This window comes from Sebastes fasciatus, chromosome 11 (assembly GCF_043250625.1).
Source record: "Sebastes fasciatus isolate fSebFas1 chromosome 11, fSebFas1.pri, whole genome shotgun sequence".
In the NCBI taxonomy this organism is placed as follows: domain Eukaryota; kingdom Metazoa; phylum Chordata; class Actinopteri; order Perciformes; family Sebastidae; genus Sebastes; species Sebastes fasciatus.
In genome coordinates, this window is record NC_133805.1 from 149,252 (window position 1) to 165,000 (window position 15,749).

Sequence of the window (15,749 nt, forward strand, 5' to 3'; positions counted from 1 at the left end):
TCCAAGTGTTTTTTCTGCTTAATGTTAATATACTGCCACACTATAATAATTATTAATATCTTCATGTTAGTATTAACGCCACCAGCAGGTGGCGGTGACGCGCCTTCCCGCCGGATGCTGTCTGCCGTAAAGCAGCAGCAGAAGAAGCAGAAACCGGATGTTCCGGTGGTGTCGGAGCAGAGCAGCAGAGTCTCTAATCACAGAACCAGACCCAGAACCAGAACCAGAACCAGAACCTGAACCTGACCCAGAACCTGAACCAGAACCAGACCCAGACCCAGACCCTGAACCTGAACCTGAACCTGCTCTGCTCCGGGTGTACTGATGGGGTCCCTGCTGGTCCTGCTGAGCCTGCTGGTCTCTCTGGTCCCTCTGGCAGCCTGGGACCTGGGACCGGATCTGGAGCTGCTGGACCTGGTGGAGGAGATCCAGATCAACTTCTACACCTTCCTGTCCCTGGACCAGGTAGCTACTGCTAATGCTAATGCTAATGCTAATGCTAATGCTAATGCTAATGCTACTGCTAATGCTACTGCTAATGCTAATGCTAACAGCTTCCTGTCTCTGGACCAGGTAGCTACTGCTAATGCTAATGCTACTGCTAATGCTAATGCTACTGCTAATGCTACTGCTAATGCTAATGCTAACAGCTTACTGTCTCTGGACCAGGTAGCTAACAGCTAACAGCTACTGCTAACATCTAATGCTACCTGTCTCCATGGTTACCTGCTGATGCTAACAGCTAGCTGCTAGTGCCACGCACACACACAGGAGCTAACAGCTAGCCCAGCTTATTATTATTATTATTAAAGTTAACTCACCCGCAGGCTGTTCATATCATTATTATTATTATTATTATTATTATCATCATTGCAGGCAAGCAAAGTTGACTGGCTCAGTTTGTGTTGAGAAAATATTTATGAGTCTGTCTCTCTCTCTGTCTCTCTGTCTGTCTCTGTGTCTCTGTCTCTCTGTCTGTCTCTGTGTCTCTGTCTCTCTGTCTGTCTCTCTCTGTCTCTCTCTCTCTGTTTTCTGTCTCTCTCTGTCTCTCTGTCTGTCTCTGTGTTTCTGTCTCTCTGTCTCTCTCTCTCTGTGTTTCTGTCTCTCTGTCTCTCTCTCTCTGTGTTTCTGTCTCTCTCTCTCTCTGTTTTCTGTCTCTCTGTCTCTGTGTCTCTGTGTCTCTGTGTCTCTCTGTCTCTCTGTCTGTCTCTCTGTGTTTCTGTGTCTCTCTCTCTCTCTCTGTTTTCTGTCTCTCTGTCTCTCTGTCTCTGTGTCTCTGTCTCTCTGTCTGTCTCTCTGTGTTTCTGTCTCTCTCTCTCTCTGTTTTCTGTCTCTCTGTCTCTGTGTCTCTCTGTGTCTCTGTCTCTGTGTCTCTCTGTCTCTCTGTCTCTGTGTCTCTCTGTCTCTCGGTCTGTCTCTCTGTGTTTCTGTGTCTCTCTCTCTCTCTCTGTTTTCTGTCTCTCTGTCTCTCTGTCTCTGTGTCTCTGTCTCTCTGTCTGTCTCTCTGTGTTTCTGTCTCTCTCTCTCTCTGTTTTCTGTCTCTCTGTCTCTGTGTCTCTCTGTCTCTCTGTCTCTCTGTCTCTGTGTCTCTGTCTCTGTGTCTCTGTCTCTGTGTCTCTCTGTCTCTCTGTCTCTGTGTCTCTCTGTCTCAGGATGCGTCTCCAGCAGAGATAAAGAAGGCGTATCGACGGCTGTCTCTCTCTCTGCATCCTGACAAGAACAAAGATGAAAATGCTGAAACTCAGTTCAGACAGGTGAGCAACACTCTTCTTCTTCTGCTTCTTCTCCATCTTCCTCTTCTTCTGCTTCTTCTTTCAATTTCAATTTCATTCTTTGTGGTTTTATTTTCAGCTTGTGGCCATTTATGAAGTCCTGAAGGACGAAGAGAGACGACACAGGTGAGTCTCACCTGTTTCTCTGCTTGTCATTAGTGCTGTATAAATAAAGTTTTTAGGACTCTGCGTGCTTGTCCTTAGTGTTGTATAAATAAAGTTTTTAGGACTCTGCGGTGCTTGTCCTTAGTGTTGTATAAATAAAGTTTTTAGGACTCTGCAGTGCTTGTCCTTAGTGCTGTATAAATAAAGTTTTTAGGACTCTGCGTGCTTGTCCTTAGTGTTGTATAAATAAAGTTTTTAGGACTCTGCAGTGCTTGTCCTTAGTGTTGTATAAATAAAGTTTTTAGGACTCTGCAGTGCTTGTCATTAGTGTTGTATAAATAAAGTTTTTAGGACTCTGCAGTGCTTGTCCTTAGTGTTGTATAAATAAAGTTTTTAGGACTCTGCAGTGCTTGTCATTAGTGCTGTATAAATAAAGTTTTTAGGACTCTGCAGTGCTTGTCATTAGTGCTGTATAAATAAAGTTTTTAGGACTCTGCAGTGCTTGTCATTAGTGTTGTATAAATAAAGTTTTTAGGACTCTGCAGTGCTTGTCCTTAGTGTTGTATAAATAAAGTTTTTAGGACTCTGCAGTGCTTGTCCTTAGTGTTGTATAAATAAAGTTTTTAGGACTCTGCAGTGCTTGTCATTAGTGCTGTATAAATAAAGTTTTTAGGACTCTGCAGTGCTTGTCATTAGTGCTGTATAAATAAAGTTTTTATGTGTGTGCAGGTATGATGACATCCTGGAAAACGGGCTTCCTGATTGGCGGCAGCCGGTCTTCTACTACAGACGAGTGAGGAAGATGAGTAATGCTGAGCTGGCCTTCCTCGTCTTCCTCATCCTCACTGTGGGACACTACGCTGTTATCTGGTCCATCTACCTGGAGAAACAGCTGGTGAGACAGCCAATCAGAACACAGCAGGCACTCGTACAGCCAATCAAAGCAGACCTGGTCATGTGATGTGATGATGAGTCCTCCGTGTTTCTAGGACGAGCTGCTGAGTAAGAAGAAAAAGGAGAAGAAAAAGAAGCTGAGCTCCAGACCTCCAGAGGAGCTCAGGTGTATTGGCCAGGACCGGACCGAAAGGTACCGCGGTGACATCACTGGACTTCCTGTTTGTTTGGTTGGTTGGTGTTTGTTATTGTTTGTGTGTTTGTTGTTTCAGAGTTCACGATCGTCCACACTGGCAGGACATCCTCCCTCTGAAGCTGAGCATCTGGCTCTATCTGTCCATCAAGAACCTGCCCCAGACTGTCCAGGTACGCTACCTGTCCATCTGTTTACCTGTCCATCTGTTTACCTGTCCATGAAGACCCTGCCCCAGACTGTCCAGGTACGCTACCTGTCCATCTGTTTACCTGTCCATCGAGAACCTGCCCCAGACTGTCCAGGTATGCTACCTGTCCATCTGTTTACCTGTCCATCGAGAAACTGCCCCAGACTGTCCATCAAGACCCTGCCCCAGACTGTCCAGGTACGCTACCTGTCCATCTGTTTACCTGTCCATCAAGACCCTGCCCCAGACAGTCCAGGTATGCTACCTGTCCATCTGTTTACCTGTCCATCAAGACCCTGCCCCAGACTGTCCAGGTACGCTACCTGTCCATCTGTTTACCTGTCCATCGAGAACCTGCCCCAGACTGTCCAGGTACGCTACCTGTCCATTTGTTTACATGTCCATCAAGACCCTGCCCCAGACTGTCCAGGTACGCTACCTGTGCATTGAGATCCTGTCCATGACAATCCCAAACAGGATCGTGAACAGGGACAACCCTGGCGGAGGCCGACGACCACCAGAAACGTGTTGACTTTGTGCGGAGCATGCAGACGCAGCTCTCGCGGGTTCAGGAGTTCCTCAAAGTGCTCCTTCCACCGTTCGACGATATCCCTAGTCCGGGTCCAGAGTTCTCCTCCCCTGCTGATCACAGCCTGAGTCAATCCCTCCTTTTCTGAGTCATCTAACGGTTTGCCAGAACTTCCTTGAGGCTGAAGAGGCATCCTTCTTCAGCTTGACGTCCTTCCTCCGGTTCTTAGGTTGCCGCCACGACAGGCACCGACGACCTTCTGGCCACAACTCCTAGCAGCCGCTTCCACAATGGAAGCTCTGAACATGGCCCACTCAGATTCTATGTCCCTCACAGACAGGAGCCTCAGCCGGACGTTCTCAGTTCACCCTCACTACACGTTTGGGTTTACCAGGTCTGTCCGGCAGCCTCCCCCCTCCATCTGATCCAACTCACCACCAGATGGTGATCAGTTGACAGCTCTGCTCCTCTCTTCACCCGAGTGTCCAAAACAACCAGCCGCAGATCTGATGATGTGACCACAAAGTCGATTCTGGATCGTTGGCGTAGGGTGTTCTGGTACCAAGTAATTTCATTCCTTCCCGGGAGTCCTTGTGCCTCCTTGTGTCTCGCAGGTAACCATGGAGCGGGGTTACACCTTGAGCGGGGTTACACCTGGAACGGGGTTACACCTGGAGTGGGGTTACACCTGGAGCGAGGTTATACCTGGAGCGGGGTTACACCTGGAGCGAGGTTATACCTGGAGCGGGGTTACACCTGGAGCGAGGTTATACCTGGAGCGGGGTTACACCTGGAGCGAGGTTATACCTGGAGCAGGGGTACACCTGGAGCGGGGTTATACCTGGAGCGGGGTTACACCTGGAGCGAGGTTATACCTGGAGCAGGGGTACACCTGGAGCGGGGTTATACCTGGAGCGGGGTTACACCTGGAGCGAGGTTATACCTGGAGCGAGGTTATACCTGGAGCAGGGGTACACCTGGAGCGGGGTTACACCTGGAGCGAGGTTATACCTGGAGCAGGGGTACACCTGGAGCGGGGTTTCACCTGGATCTGGATGTCACCTGGATTGTGGCTGCATATGCTGCAGCGTCCGCTGCCTGCTTGACACCAACTGCTACCATCATTAATTAATTCCGTCTGTACGAGGGACTACCAAGGCTAACGGGGGGACTACCGAGGCTAACGGGGGGACTACCAAGGCTAACGGGGGGACTACCAAGGCTTAGTGACAGAGTGGCAGCCTGGAGAATAACACTTCTCGGTCACTGCCAAAGACATCAAGAACTCCCAGCAAGCATGCTGATGCTGCGGGAACCAACGCACGGGCATCGATCGCAGGGACGTCCCACACCAACACACATGGACGTACTGAGTAGATGCTGGACAGTGCTGGCGAGCTAGCCAGATGTATGGTGGACTGAGACAGCTGGAAGCTCCACTTGAAAGCCCGTCTGAGGACGACCCAATGACATCAATTCCGATCCGATAGTTGTATTATCACTCTTTCCATCCACCACTATTGGTTTTGTGTTATCAGTCCTACTTGTATTAGCTATTACAGCTGCTAGGCTGCTATTGTGGCTGCTTCTCTCTCTCTCTCTCTCTCTCTCTCTCTCTTTCTTTCTTTCTTTCTTTCTTTCTTTCTTTCTTTCTTTCTCCCCCCAAGCCGGTCTCAGCAGATGGCTGCCCACCCAGAGCCCGGTTCTGCTCCAGGTTTCTCCTGGCCACAGCACGCTTGGTGGATCTTGGTGGATCTTGGTGGATCTTGTTGGGTCTCTAAACTCTGGTGTACGGTCATAGACCTGCTCTATATATAAAGCGTCTTGAGATAACTTCTGTTGTGATTTGACGCTATACAAAAATAAATAGAGTTGAATATACTGGACGCCGGCCAGAGACTCGGAGAGGGTCGGGTACTCTGACTGCCGTTTGGTGCATAAGCACAAACGGCAGTCAGAGACTCGTAGTCGCAGAGAGGCGACCGTCTGGTTCTCCGGGGGGAACTCCCCACACCCGCCCGGCGCCTCTCACCCGCCCGGCGCCTCACCCGCCCGGCGCCTCTCACCCGAGAGTCCGTCCCCTCTCCAGGAGATTGGTTCCAGAACTAGAGCTATGCGTGGAGGTGAGCCCAACTATATCTAGTTGACACCGCTCCACCTTCCGCAGCAGCTCCGGTTCCTTCCCCACCAGAGAGGTGACGTTCTACGTACCTAGAGCCGGTCTGCGATGCCGGGGGTCAGCACACCTAGAACCCAGACTTTGCCTGCCGCCCGGCACACACTGCACCCAACCCCAATGCCTATACCTGCAGGTAGCGGCTCCATGTTGTTCCTTCAGTCTGTGCCATCTCTACGGTTCTAACGGAGGCTACCCGTTAGCGTCTCTAAAGTTCTAACGGAGGCTACCCGTTAGCGTCTCTAAGGTTCTAACGGAGGCTACCCGTTAGCATCTCTACGGTTCTAACGGAGGCTACCCGTTAGCGTCTCTAAGGTTCTAACGGAGGCTACCCGTTAGCATCTCTACGGTTCTAACGGAGGCTACCCGTTAGCGTCTCTAAGGTTCTAACGGAGGCTACCCGTTAGCGTCTCTAAGGTTCTAACGGAGGCTACCCGTTAGCATCTCTACGGTTCTAACGGAGGCTACCCGTTAGCGTCTCTAAGGTTCTAACGGAGGCTACCCGTTAGCGTCTCTAAGGTTCTAACGGAGGCTACCCGTTAGCATCTCTACGGTTCTAAAGGAGGCTACCCGTTAGCGTCTCTACGGTTCTAACGGAGGCTACCCGTTAGCGTCTCTAAGGTTCTAACGGAGGCTACCCGTTAGCATCTCTACGGTTCTAACGGAGGCTACCCGTTAGCGTCTCTAAGGTTCTAACGGAGGCTACCCGTTAGCATCTCTACGGTTCTAACGGAGGCTACCCGTTAGCGTCTCTAAGGTTCTAACGGAGGCTACCCGTTAGCATCTCTACGGTTCTAACGGAGGATACCCGTTAGCATCTCTACGGTTCTAACGGAGGCTACCCGTTAGCGTCTCTAAGGTTCTAACGGAGGCTACCCGTTAGCGTCTCTAAGGTTCTAACGGAGGCTACCCGTTAGCATCTCTACGGTTCTAAAGGAGGCTACCCGTTAGCGTCTCTACGGTTCTAACGGAGGCTACCCGTTAGCGTCTCTAAGGTTCTAACGGAGGCTACCCGTTAGCATCTCTACGGTTCTAACGGAGGCTACCCGTTAGCGTCTCTAAGGTTCTAACGGAGGCTACCCGTTAGCATCTCTACGGTTCTAACGGAGGCTACCCGTTAGCGTCTCTAAGGTTCTAACGGAGGCTACCCGTTAGCATCTCTACGGTTCTAACGGAGGCTACCTCTTGCCATGGAGCTTTTTATGTTCAGCACACACAAACTTAACTCGGAGTTAAACTGAAACGGAGTTCTGGTCCTGGTGTTGGTCTTAGTCCTGACCCTGGTGCTGGTCTTAGTCCTGGTCTTAGTCCTGGTCTCTGTGTGTTGCAGGAGGTGAAGCAGTACTATGAGGACTACCAGCAGATGAAACAGCAGCAGAGAGAAGAAGCTGAAGCTGAACAGGAAGTTGTCCCCAGTAAGTAGTTCTGGTCTCGTGGCTCAGAGGTATCATCTGATCTACTGGGTTCAGACCGGTCCAGACTCAGAGGGATCATCTGATCTACTGGGTTCAGACCGGTCCAGACTCAGAGGGATCATCTGGTCTACTGGGTTCAGACCGGTCCAGACTCAGAGGGACCATCTGGTCTACTGGGTCCAGACCGGTCCAGACTCAGAGGGATCATCTGATCTACTGGGTCCAGACCGGTCCAGACTCAGAGGTATCATCTGATCTACTGGGTTTAGACCGGTCCAGACTCAGAGGTATCATCTGATCTACTGGGTTTAGACCGGTCCAGACTCAGAGGGATCATCTGGTCTACTGGGTTCAGACCGGTCCAGACTCAGAGGGATCATCTGATCTACTGGGTTCAGACCGGTCCAGACTCAGAGGGATCATCTGGTCTACTGGGTTCAGACCGGTCCAGACTCAGAGGGACCATCTGGTCTACTGGGTCCAGACCGGTCCAGACTCAGAGGGATCATCTGATCTACTGGGTCCAGACCGGTCCAGACTCAGAGGTATCATCTGATCTACTGGGTTTAGACCGGTCCAGACTCAGAGGTATCATCTGATCTACTGGGTTTAGACCGGTCCAGACTCAGAGGTATCATCTGATCTACTGGGTTTAGACCGGTCCAGACTCAGAGGGATCATCTGGTCTACTGGGTTCAGACCGGTCCAGACTCAGAGGGATCATCTGGTCTACTGGGTTCAGACCGGTCCAGACTCAGAGGGATCATCTGGTCTACTGGGTTCAGACCGGTCCAGACTCAGAGGGATCATCTGGTCTACTGGGTCCAGACCGGTCCAGACTCAGAGGGATCATCTGATCTACTGGGTCCAGACCGGTCCAGACTCAGAGGTATCATCTGATCTACTGGGTTTAGACCGGTCCAGACTCAGAGGTATCATCTGATCTACTGGGTTTAGACCGGTCCAGACTCAGAGGTATCATCTGATCTACTGGGTTCAGACCGGTCCAGACTCAGAGCTCCGTCCCTGATCCGACCACGTCGTCTAACTTCCTGTCTGTCCTCCGTTCAGGAGAGAAGAGGCCGAAGGTCAAGAAGCCCAAGGTGGAGTTTCCTGTTTATGAGCTATCATCAGAGAACCCGACCTGCCAGAGCTACGACCAGGACACGTCCATCGAGGACATCGAGGACCAGATGGACGACTGGCTGCAGGACCGCAGAGCTGCCAAGAAGAAGGTCTGATTACTCTGATGTTACTCTGATTACTCTGATGTTACTCTGATGTTACTCTGAACGAGTCCTGCTGTAGTAAGACTAAAGACATCACAACGAGAGTCTAGCTGTCCTCAGACTGTCCTCAGTCTGTGTTCAGACTGCCCTCAGGCTGCCCTCAGGCTGTCCTCAGGCTGTCCTCAGGCTGTCCTCAGGCTGTCCTCAGACTGGACTGAAGTACAGGTGTGAGAGACAGCTGGACAGATGTCTCTGTGTTTGTGTCCTCAGGCTTCAGACTGGACGGAGGACGAGCTCAGCCTCCTCAGTAGGTTGATGGTTAAATTCCCTGGAGGAACTCCGGGTCGCTGGGAGAAGATCGCTCATGAACTGGGAAGATCGGTGACCGATGTGAGTGTCTCCTGGTTTTAGACCATACTGGGGCGGGGCGATGGACATCAGGTTCACAGTGTCCCGTAGACTCAGGTACTTATCCAGAATGACCTGGACCTGGACCTGGACACACAGAGAGGAACCTGATGTCCATCTGAAACAGAACAAATATTAAATGTTGACGGTTCCTCGACATCAGAAACTGACTGAATCTGTTTCCTTCTACAGGTGACGACTAAAGTCAAACAGGCGAAAGACAACGTGAGCCACACCTCAGGTAAACTCTACTGTGGTTCTACTGCCTATATCAGGTTCTACTGCCTGTATCGGGTTCTACTCTCGGTATAAGGTTCTACCAAGGTTCTACTATCAGTATAAGGTTCTACTATCAGTATAAGGTTCTACTATCAGTATAAGGTTCTTCTCTCAGCATAAGGTTCTACTAACAGTATAAGGTTCTACTATCGTATAAGGTTCTTCTCTCAGTATAAGGTTCTACTATCAGTATAAGGTTCTTTTCTCAGTATCAGGTTCTACCAAGGTTCTACTAACAGTATATGGTTCTACTATCAGTATCAGGTTCTACCAAGGTTCTACTATCAGTATAAGGTTCTACTATCAGTATAAGGTTCTATTGTCAGTATAAGATTCTACTCTCAGTATAAGGTTCTACTCTCAGTATAAGGTTCTACTATCAGTATAAGGTTCTATTGTCAGTATAAGATTCTACTCACAGTATAAGGTTCTACTCTCAGTATAAGGTTCTACTATCAGTATAAGGTTCTATTGTCAGTATAAGATTCTACTCTCAGTATAAGGTTCTACTCTCAGTATAAGGTTCTTCTCTCAGTAACAGGTTCTACCAAGGTTCTACTATCAGTATAAGGTTCTATTATCAGTATAAGGTTCTACTATCGTATACGGTTCTTCTCTCAGTATAAGGTTCTACCAAGGTTCTACTATCAGTATAAGGTTCTTCTCTCAGTATAAGGTTCTACCAAGGTTCTACTATCAGTATAAGGTTCTTCTCTCAGTATCAGGTTCTACCGAGGTTCTACTAACAGTATAAGGTTCTACTATCAGTATCAGGCTCTACCAAGGTTCTACTAACAGTATAAGGTTATATTGTCAGTATAAGGTTCTACTCTCAGTATAAGGTTCTATTGTCAGTATAAGGTTCTACTATCAGTATAAGGTTCTACTCTCAGCATAAGGTTCTACTATCAGTATAAGATTCTATTATTAGTATAAGATTCTACTCTCAGTATAAGGTTCTACTAACAGTATACGGTTCTACTATCAGTATAAGGTTCTATTGTCAGTATAAGGTTCTACTATCAGTATAAGGTTCTATTGTCAGTATAAGGTTCTACTCTCAGTATAAGGTTCTACCAAGGTTCTACTATCAGTATAAGGTTCTACTATCAGTATAAGGTTCTTCTCTCAGCATAAGGTTCTACTAACAGTATAAGGTTCTACTATCAGTATAAGGTTCTACTATCGTATAAGGTTCTTCTCTCAGTATAAGGTTCTACTATCAGTATAAGGTTCTTCTCTCAGTATCAGGTTCTACCGAGATTCTACTAAGAGTATAAGGTTCTACTATCAGTATAAGTTTCTACTATCGTATAAGGTTCTTCTCTCAGTATAAGGTTCTACTATCAGTATAAGGTTCTTCTCTCAGTATCAGGTTCTACCGAGTTTCTACTAACAGTATAAGATTCTACTATCAGTATAAGGTTCTACTATCAGTATAAGGTTCTTTTCTCAGTATCAGGTTCTACCAAGGTTCTACTAACAGTATATGGTTCTACTATCAGTATCAGGTTCTACCAAGGTTCTACTATCAGTATAAGGTTCTACTATCAGTATAAGGTTCTATTGTCAGTATAAGATTCTACTCTCAGTATAAGGTTCTACTCTCAGTATGAGGTTCTACTATCAGTATAAGGTTCTATTGTCAGTATAAGATTCTACTCTCAGTATAAGGTTCTACTCTCAGTATAAGGTTCTACTATCAGTATAAGGTTCTTCTCTCAGTAACAGGTTCTACCAAGGTTCTACTATCAGTATAAGGTTCTTCTATCAGTATAAGGTTCTTCTCTCAGTATAAGGTTCTACCAAGGTTCTACTATCAGTATAAGGTTCTTCTCTCAGTAACAGGTTCTACCAAGGTTCTACTATCAGTATAAGGTTCTATTATCAGTATAAGGTTCTACTATCGTATACGGTTCTTCTCTCAGTATAAGGTTCTACCAAGGTTCTACTATCAGTATAAGGTTCTTCTATCAGTATAAGGTTCTTCTCTCAGTATAAGGTTCTACCAAGGTTCTACTATCAGTATAAGGTTCTTCTCTCAGTATCAGGTTCTACCGAGGTCCTACTAACAGTATAAGGTTCTACTATCAGTATCAGGCTCTACCAAGGTTCTACTAACAGTATAAGGTTCTACTATCAGTATAAGGTTCTATTGTCAGTATAAGGTTCTACTCTCAGTATAAGGTTCTATTGTCAGTATAAGGTTCTACTATCAGTATAAGGTTCTACTCTCAGCATAAGGTTCTACTATCAGTATAAGGTTCTATTGTCAGTATAAGATTCTACTCTCAGCATAAGGTTCTACTAACAGTATAAGGTTCTACTCTCAGCATAAGGTTCTACTCTCAGTATAAGGTTCTATTGTCAGTATAAGGTTCTACTATCAGTATAAGGTTCTTTTCTCAGTATCAGGTTCTACCAAGGTTCTACTAACAGTATATGGTTCTACTATCAGTATCAGGTTCTACCAAGGTTCTACTATCAGTATAAGGTTCTACTATCAGTATAAGGTTCTATTGTCAGTATAAGATTCTACTCTCAGTATAAGGTTCTACTCTCAGTATAAGGTTCTACTATCAGTATAAGGTTCTATTGTCAGTATAAGATTCTACTCTCAGTATAAGGTTCTACTCTCAGTATAAGGTTCTACTATCAGTATAAGGTTCTATTGTCAGTATAAGATTCTACTCTCAGTATAAGGTTCTACTCTCAGTATAAGGTTCTTCTCTCAGTAACAGGTTCTACCAAGGTTCTACTATCAGTATAAGGTTCTATTATCAGTATAAGGTTCTACTATCGTATACGGTTCTTCTCTCAGTATAAGGTTCTACCAAGGTTCTACTATCAGTATAAGGTTCTTCTCTCAGTATAAGGTTCTACCAAGGTTCTACTATCAGTATAAGGTTCTTCTCTCAGTATCAGGTTCTACCGAGGTTCTACTAACAGTATAAGGTTCTACTATCAGTATCAGGCTCTACCAAGGTTCTACTAACAGTATAAGGTTCTATTGTCAGTATAAGGTTCTACTCTCAGTATAAGGTTCTATTGTCAGTATAAGGTTCTACTATCAGTATAAGGTTCTACTCTCAGCATAAGGTTCTACTATCAGTATAAGATTCTATTATCAGTATAAGATTCTACTCTCAGTATAAGGTTCTACTAACAGTATACGGTTCTACTATCAGTATAAGGTTCTATTGTCAGTATAAGGTTCTACTATCAGTATAAGGTTCTATTGTCAGTATAAGGTTCTACTCTCAGTATAAGGTTCTACCAAGGTTCTACTATCAGTATAAGGTTCTACTATCAGTATAAGGTTCTACTATCAGTATAAGGTTCTTCTCTCAGCATAAGGTTCTACTAACAGTATAAGGTTCTACTATCAGTATAAGGTTCTACTATCGTATAAGGTTCTTCTCTCAGTATAAGGTTCTACTATCAGTATAAGGTTCTTCTCTCAGTATCAGGTTCTACCGAGTTTCTACTAACAGTATAAGATTCTACTATCAGTATAAGGTTCTACTATCAGTATAAGGTTCTTTTCTCAGTATCAGGTTCTACCAAGGTTCTACTAACAGTATATGGTTCTACTATCAGTATCAGGTTCTACCAAGGTTCTACTATCAGTATAAGGTTCTACTATCAGTATAAGGTTCTATTGTCAGTATAAGATTCTACTCTTAGTATAAGGTTCTACTCTCAGTATAAGGTTCTACTATCAGTATAAGGTTCTATTGTCAGTATAAGATTCTACTCTCAGTATAAGGTTCTACTCTCAGTATAAGGTTCTACTATCAGTATAAGGTTCTTCTCTCAGTAACAGGTTCTACCAAGGTTCTACTATCAGTATAAGGTTCTTCTATCAGTATAAGGTTCTTCTCTCAGTATAAGGTTCTACCAAGGTTCTACTATCAGTATAAGGTTCTTCTCTCAGTAACAGGTTCTACCAAGGTTCTACTATCAGTATAAGGTTCTATTATCAGTATAAGGTTCTACTATCGTATACGGTTCTTCTCTCAGTATAAGGTTCTACCAAGGTTCTACTATCAGTATAAGGTTCTTCTATCAGTATAAGGTTCTTCTCTCAGTATAAGGTTCTACCAAGGTTCTACTATCAGTATAAGGTTCTTCTCTCAGTATCAGGTTCTACCGAGGTTCTACTAACAGTATAAGGTTCTACTATCAGTATCAGGCTCTACCAAGGTTCTACTAACAGTATAAGGTTCTACTATCAGTATAAGGTTCTATTGTCAGTATAAGGTTCTACTCTCAGTATAAGGTTCTATTGTCAGTATAAGGTTCTACTATCAGTATAAGGTTCTACTCTCAGCATAAGGTTCTACTATCAGTATAAGGTTCTATTGTCAGTATAAGATTCTACTCTCAGCATAAGGTTCTACTAACAGTATAAGGTTCTACTCTCAGCATAAGGTTCTACTCTCAGTATAAGGTTCTATTGTCAGTATAAGGTTCTACTATCAGTATAAGGTTCTACTCTCAGCATAAGGTTCTACTCTCGGGTCTAGTTAACCTTGGTGTCTGTGTTTCAGGTCTGGTGAAGCTGTCAGATCTGAAGGGACATCCTCTTCCTGTGAGGTCACTTCCTGTTGCTGACAGGCTGATGACTCAGAGAGAGGGGGCAGCCTGTGAGGAGGAGCAGGAGGAGGAGGAGCAGGAGGAGGAGGAGGAGGAGGAGGATGAAGCAGCTCCGGCGATCAGGAGGAGGAACAGGAAGTCAGCAGCAGGGGGGGGGAGGTGAAAGTCAGAGGTCGTCGGCAGAGAGATTTTGACCCGACGGCGGGGGTGGAGGAGGAGGAGGAGGCGGAGCCTCAGGAGAACAGGGAGAAGGCGGACCCCGCCATCTGGACTCAGAACCAACAGAAACTGCTGGAACTCGCTCTGCAACAGTTCCCCAGAGGAACCGCAGAGCGCTGGGACCGCATGGCCAAGGTGGTCCCTGGGAAGACCAAGGTGAGGACTGAGACAGGTCTACCTGCAGGGGGCGCTAGAACGCCTTCAGGTAGGACCATCTGGAGGTTCTGATTGATTCATTGTTTGAACTTCTTTAAACCAACATATGAGACGGGTTTATAATCGACTAGAGAGGCAGTCAGAGAGCGCAGACCTAAACGTACCGGGTTCTTCCTCGGCCCATGCTAGATCCACTGTCATCCTGCCGACAAACAAACCGAACCGAACACACAACCTGCTCGGCCGAGGTAGTGAGATCCGATGTGACGAGAAGAATCCAACCACAAAACCCAGAAGCTCAGAAGGCTGGCGTGACGCGGGATTCATGTTCTAGAGACGTGCTGATAACTTATTACAATGCAGCAACATCATCATCCATACCTGATGACTGTCTGGGTCAGCAGACCGCTCCAGATCAATATCCTGATGACCGCTCCAGGACGGGTCCTCGAGGTCAAGAGGTTCAGAGAAGGGACCTGTTTGGACGGAGCAGGCCGCCATGTTGTTTCCTGTTTGAAACGGCGAGCAGAGAACCAGGAACCAATCAGGTGCCTTCCACCATGATGGAGTACGTCACCAGTGGGAAGCGGCCAGTTGAGTGGAGCAGCAAGTCCTGAGTCCCCTAGTGTCCCCTGGCGTCCCCTGGTGTCCCCTAGCGTTCCCTAGCCTCCCCTGGCGTCCCCTGGTGTCCCCTAGCGTTCCCTAGCCTCCACTGGTGTCCCCTAGCGTTCCCTAGCCTCCACTGGTGTCCCCTAGCGTTCCCTAGCCTCCCCTGGCGTCCCCTGGCGTCCCCTGGTGTCCCCTGGTGTCCCCTAGCCTCCCCTGGCGTCCCCTGGTGTCCCCTAGCGTTCCCTAGCCTCCCCTGGTGTCCCCTAGCCTCCCCTGGCGTCCCCTGGTGTCCCCTAGCGTTCCCTAGCCTCCCCTGGCGTCCCCTGGTGTCCCCTGGTGTCCCCTAGCCTCCCCTGGCGTCCCCTGGTGTCCCCTAGCGTTCCCTAGCCTCCCCTGGTGTCCCCTGGCGTCCCCTGGTGTCCCCTAGCGTTCCCTAGCCTCCCCTGGCGTCCCCTGGTGTCCCCTAGCGTTCCCTAGCCTCCACTGGTGTCCCCTAGCGTTCCCTAGCCTCCACTGGTGTCCCCTAGCGTTCCCTAGCCTCCACTGGTGTCCCCTAGCGTTCCCTAGCCTCCACTGGTGTCCCCTAGCGTTCCCTAGCCTCCCCTGGTGTCCCCTGGTGTCCCCTGGTGTCCCCTAGCATTCCCTAGCCTCCACTGGTGTCCCCTAGCGTTCCCTAGCCTCCCCTGGCGTCCCCTGGTGTCCCCTGGTGTCCCCTAGCCTCCCCTGGCGTCCCCTGGCGTCCCCTGGCGTCCCCTGGCGTCCCCTGGCGTCCCCTGGTGTCCCCTGGTGTCCCCTAGCCTCCCCTGGCGTCCCCTGGTGTCCCCTAGCGTTCCCTAGCCTCCCCTGGTGTCCCCTGGTGTCCCCTAGCCTCCCCTGGTGTCCCCTAGCCTCCCCTGGTGTCCCCTGGTGTCCCCTAGCCTCCCCTGGCGTCCCCTGGTGTCCCCTAGCGTTCCCTAGCTTCCCCTGGCGTCCCCTG

The 15,749-nt window shown here is 47.8% G+C and overlaps 2 protein-coding genes and 1 long non-coding RNA gene across 3 annotated transcripts in view; 2 read left to right on the forward strand and 1 right to left on the reverse strand.

The window, feature by feature from the left end:
- Positions 1–15,749, forward strand: part of LOC141776314 (E3 ubiquitin-protein ligase RNF31) — a 115,441-nt gene that overhangs the window by 33,804 nt on the left and 65,888 nt on the right. The gene's annotated exons all lie outside the window — the stretch shown is intronic.
- dnajc1 (DnaJ (Hsp40) homolog, subfamily C, member 1) overlaps positions 109–15,749 on the forward strand; it is a 17,996-nt gene continuing 2,355 nt past the window's right edge. Inside the window, 12 exon segments of the mRNA XM_074649769.1 lie at positions 109–465; positions 1,653–1,754; positions 1,852–1,898; positions 2,607–2,772; positions 2,867–2,964; positions 3,044–3,137; positions 7,190–7,274; positions 8,346–8,509; positions 8,774–8,893; positions 9,104–9,152; positions 13,744–13,938; positions 13,941–14,164. Of these exon segments, the coding sequence (XP_074505870.1) occupies positions 325–465; positions 1,653–1,754; positions 1,852–1,898; positions 2,607–2,772; positions 2,867–2,964; positions 3,044–3,137; positions 7,190–7,274; positions 8,346–8,509; positions 8,774–8,893; positions 9,104–9,152; positions 13,744–13,938; positions 13,941–14,164 (1,485 nt within the window). The 5' untranslated portion in view covers positions 109–324.
- Positions 4,296–4,819, reverse strand: LOC141776311 (uncharacterized). The gene is made up of 3 exons (XR_012595743.1): positions 4,678–4,819; positions 4,593–4,626; positions 4,296–4,320 (listed from the first exon to the last, which is right to left on the reverse strand). It is a non-coding gene; the product is annotated as an uncharacterized LOC141776311 (long non-coding RNA).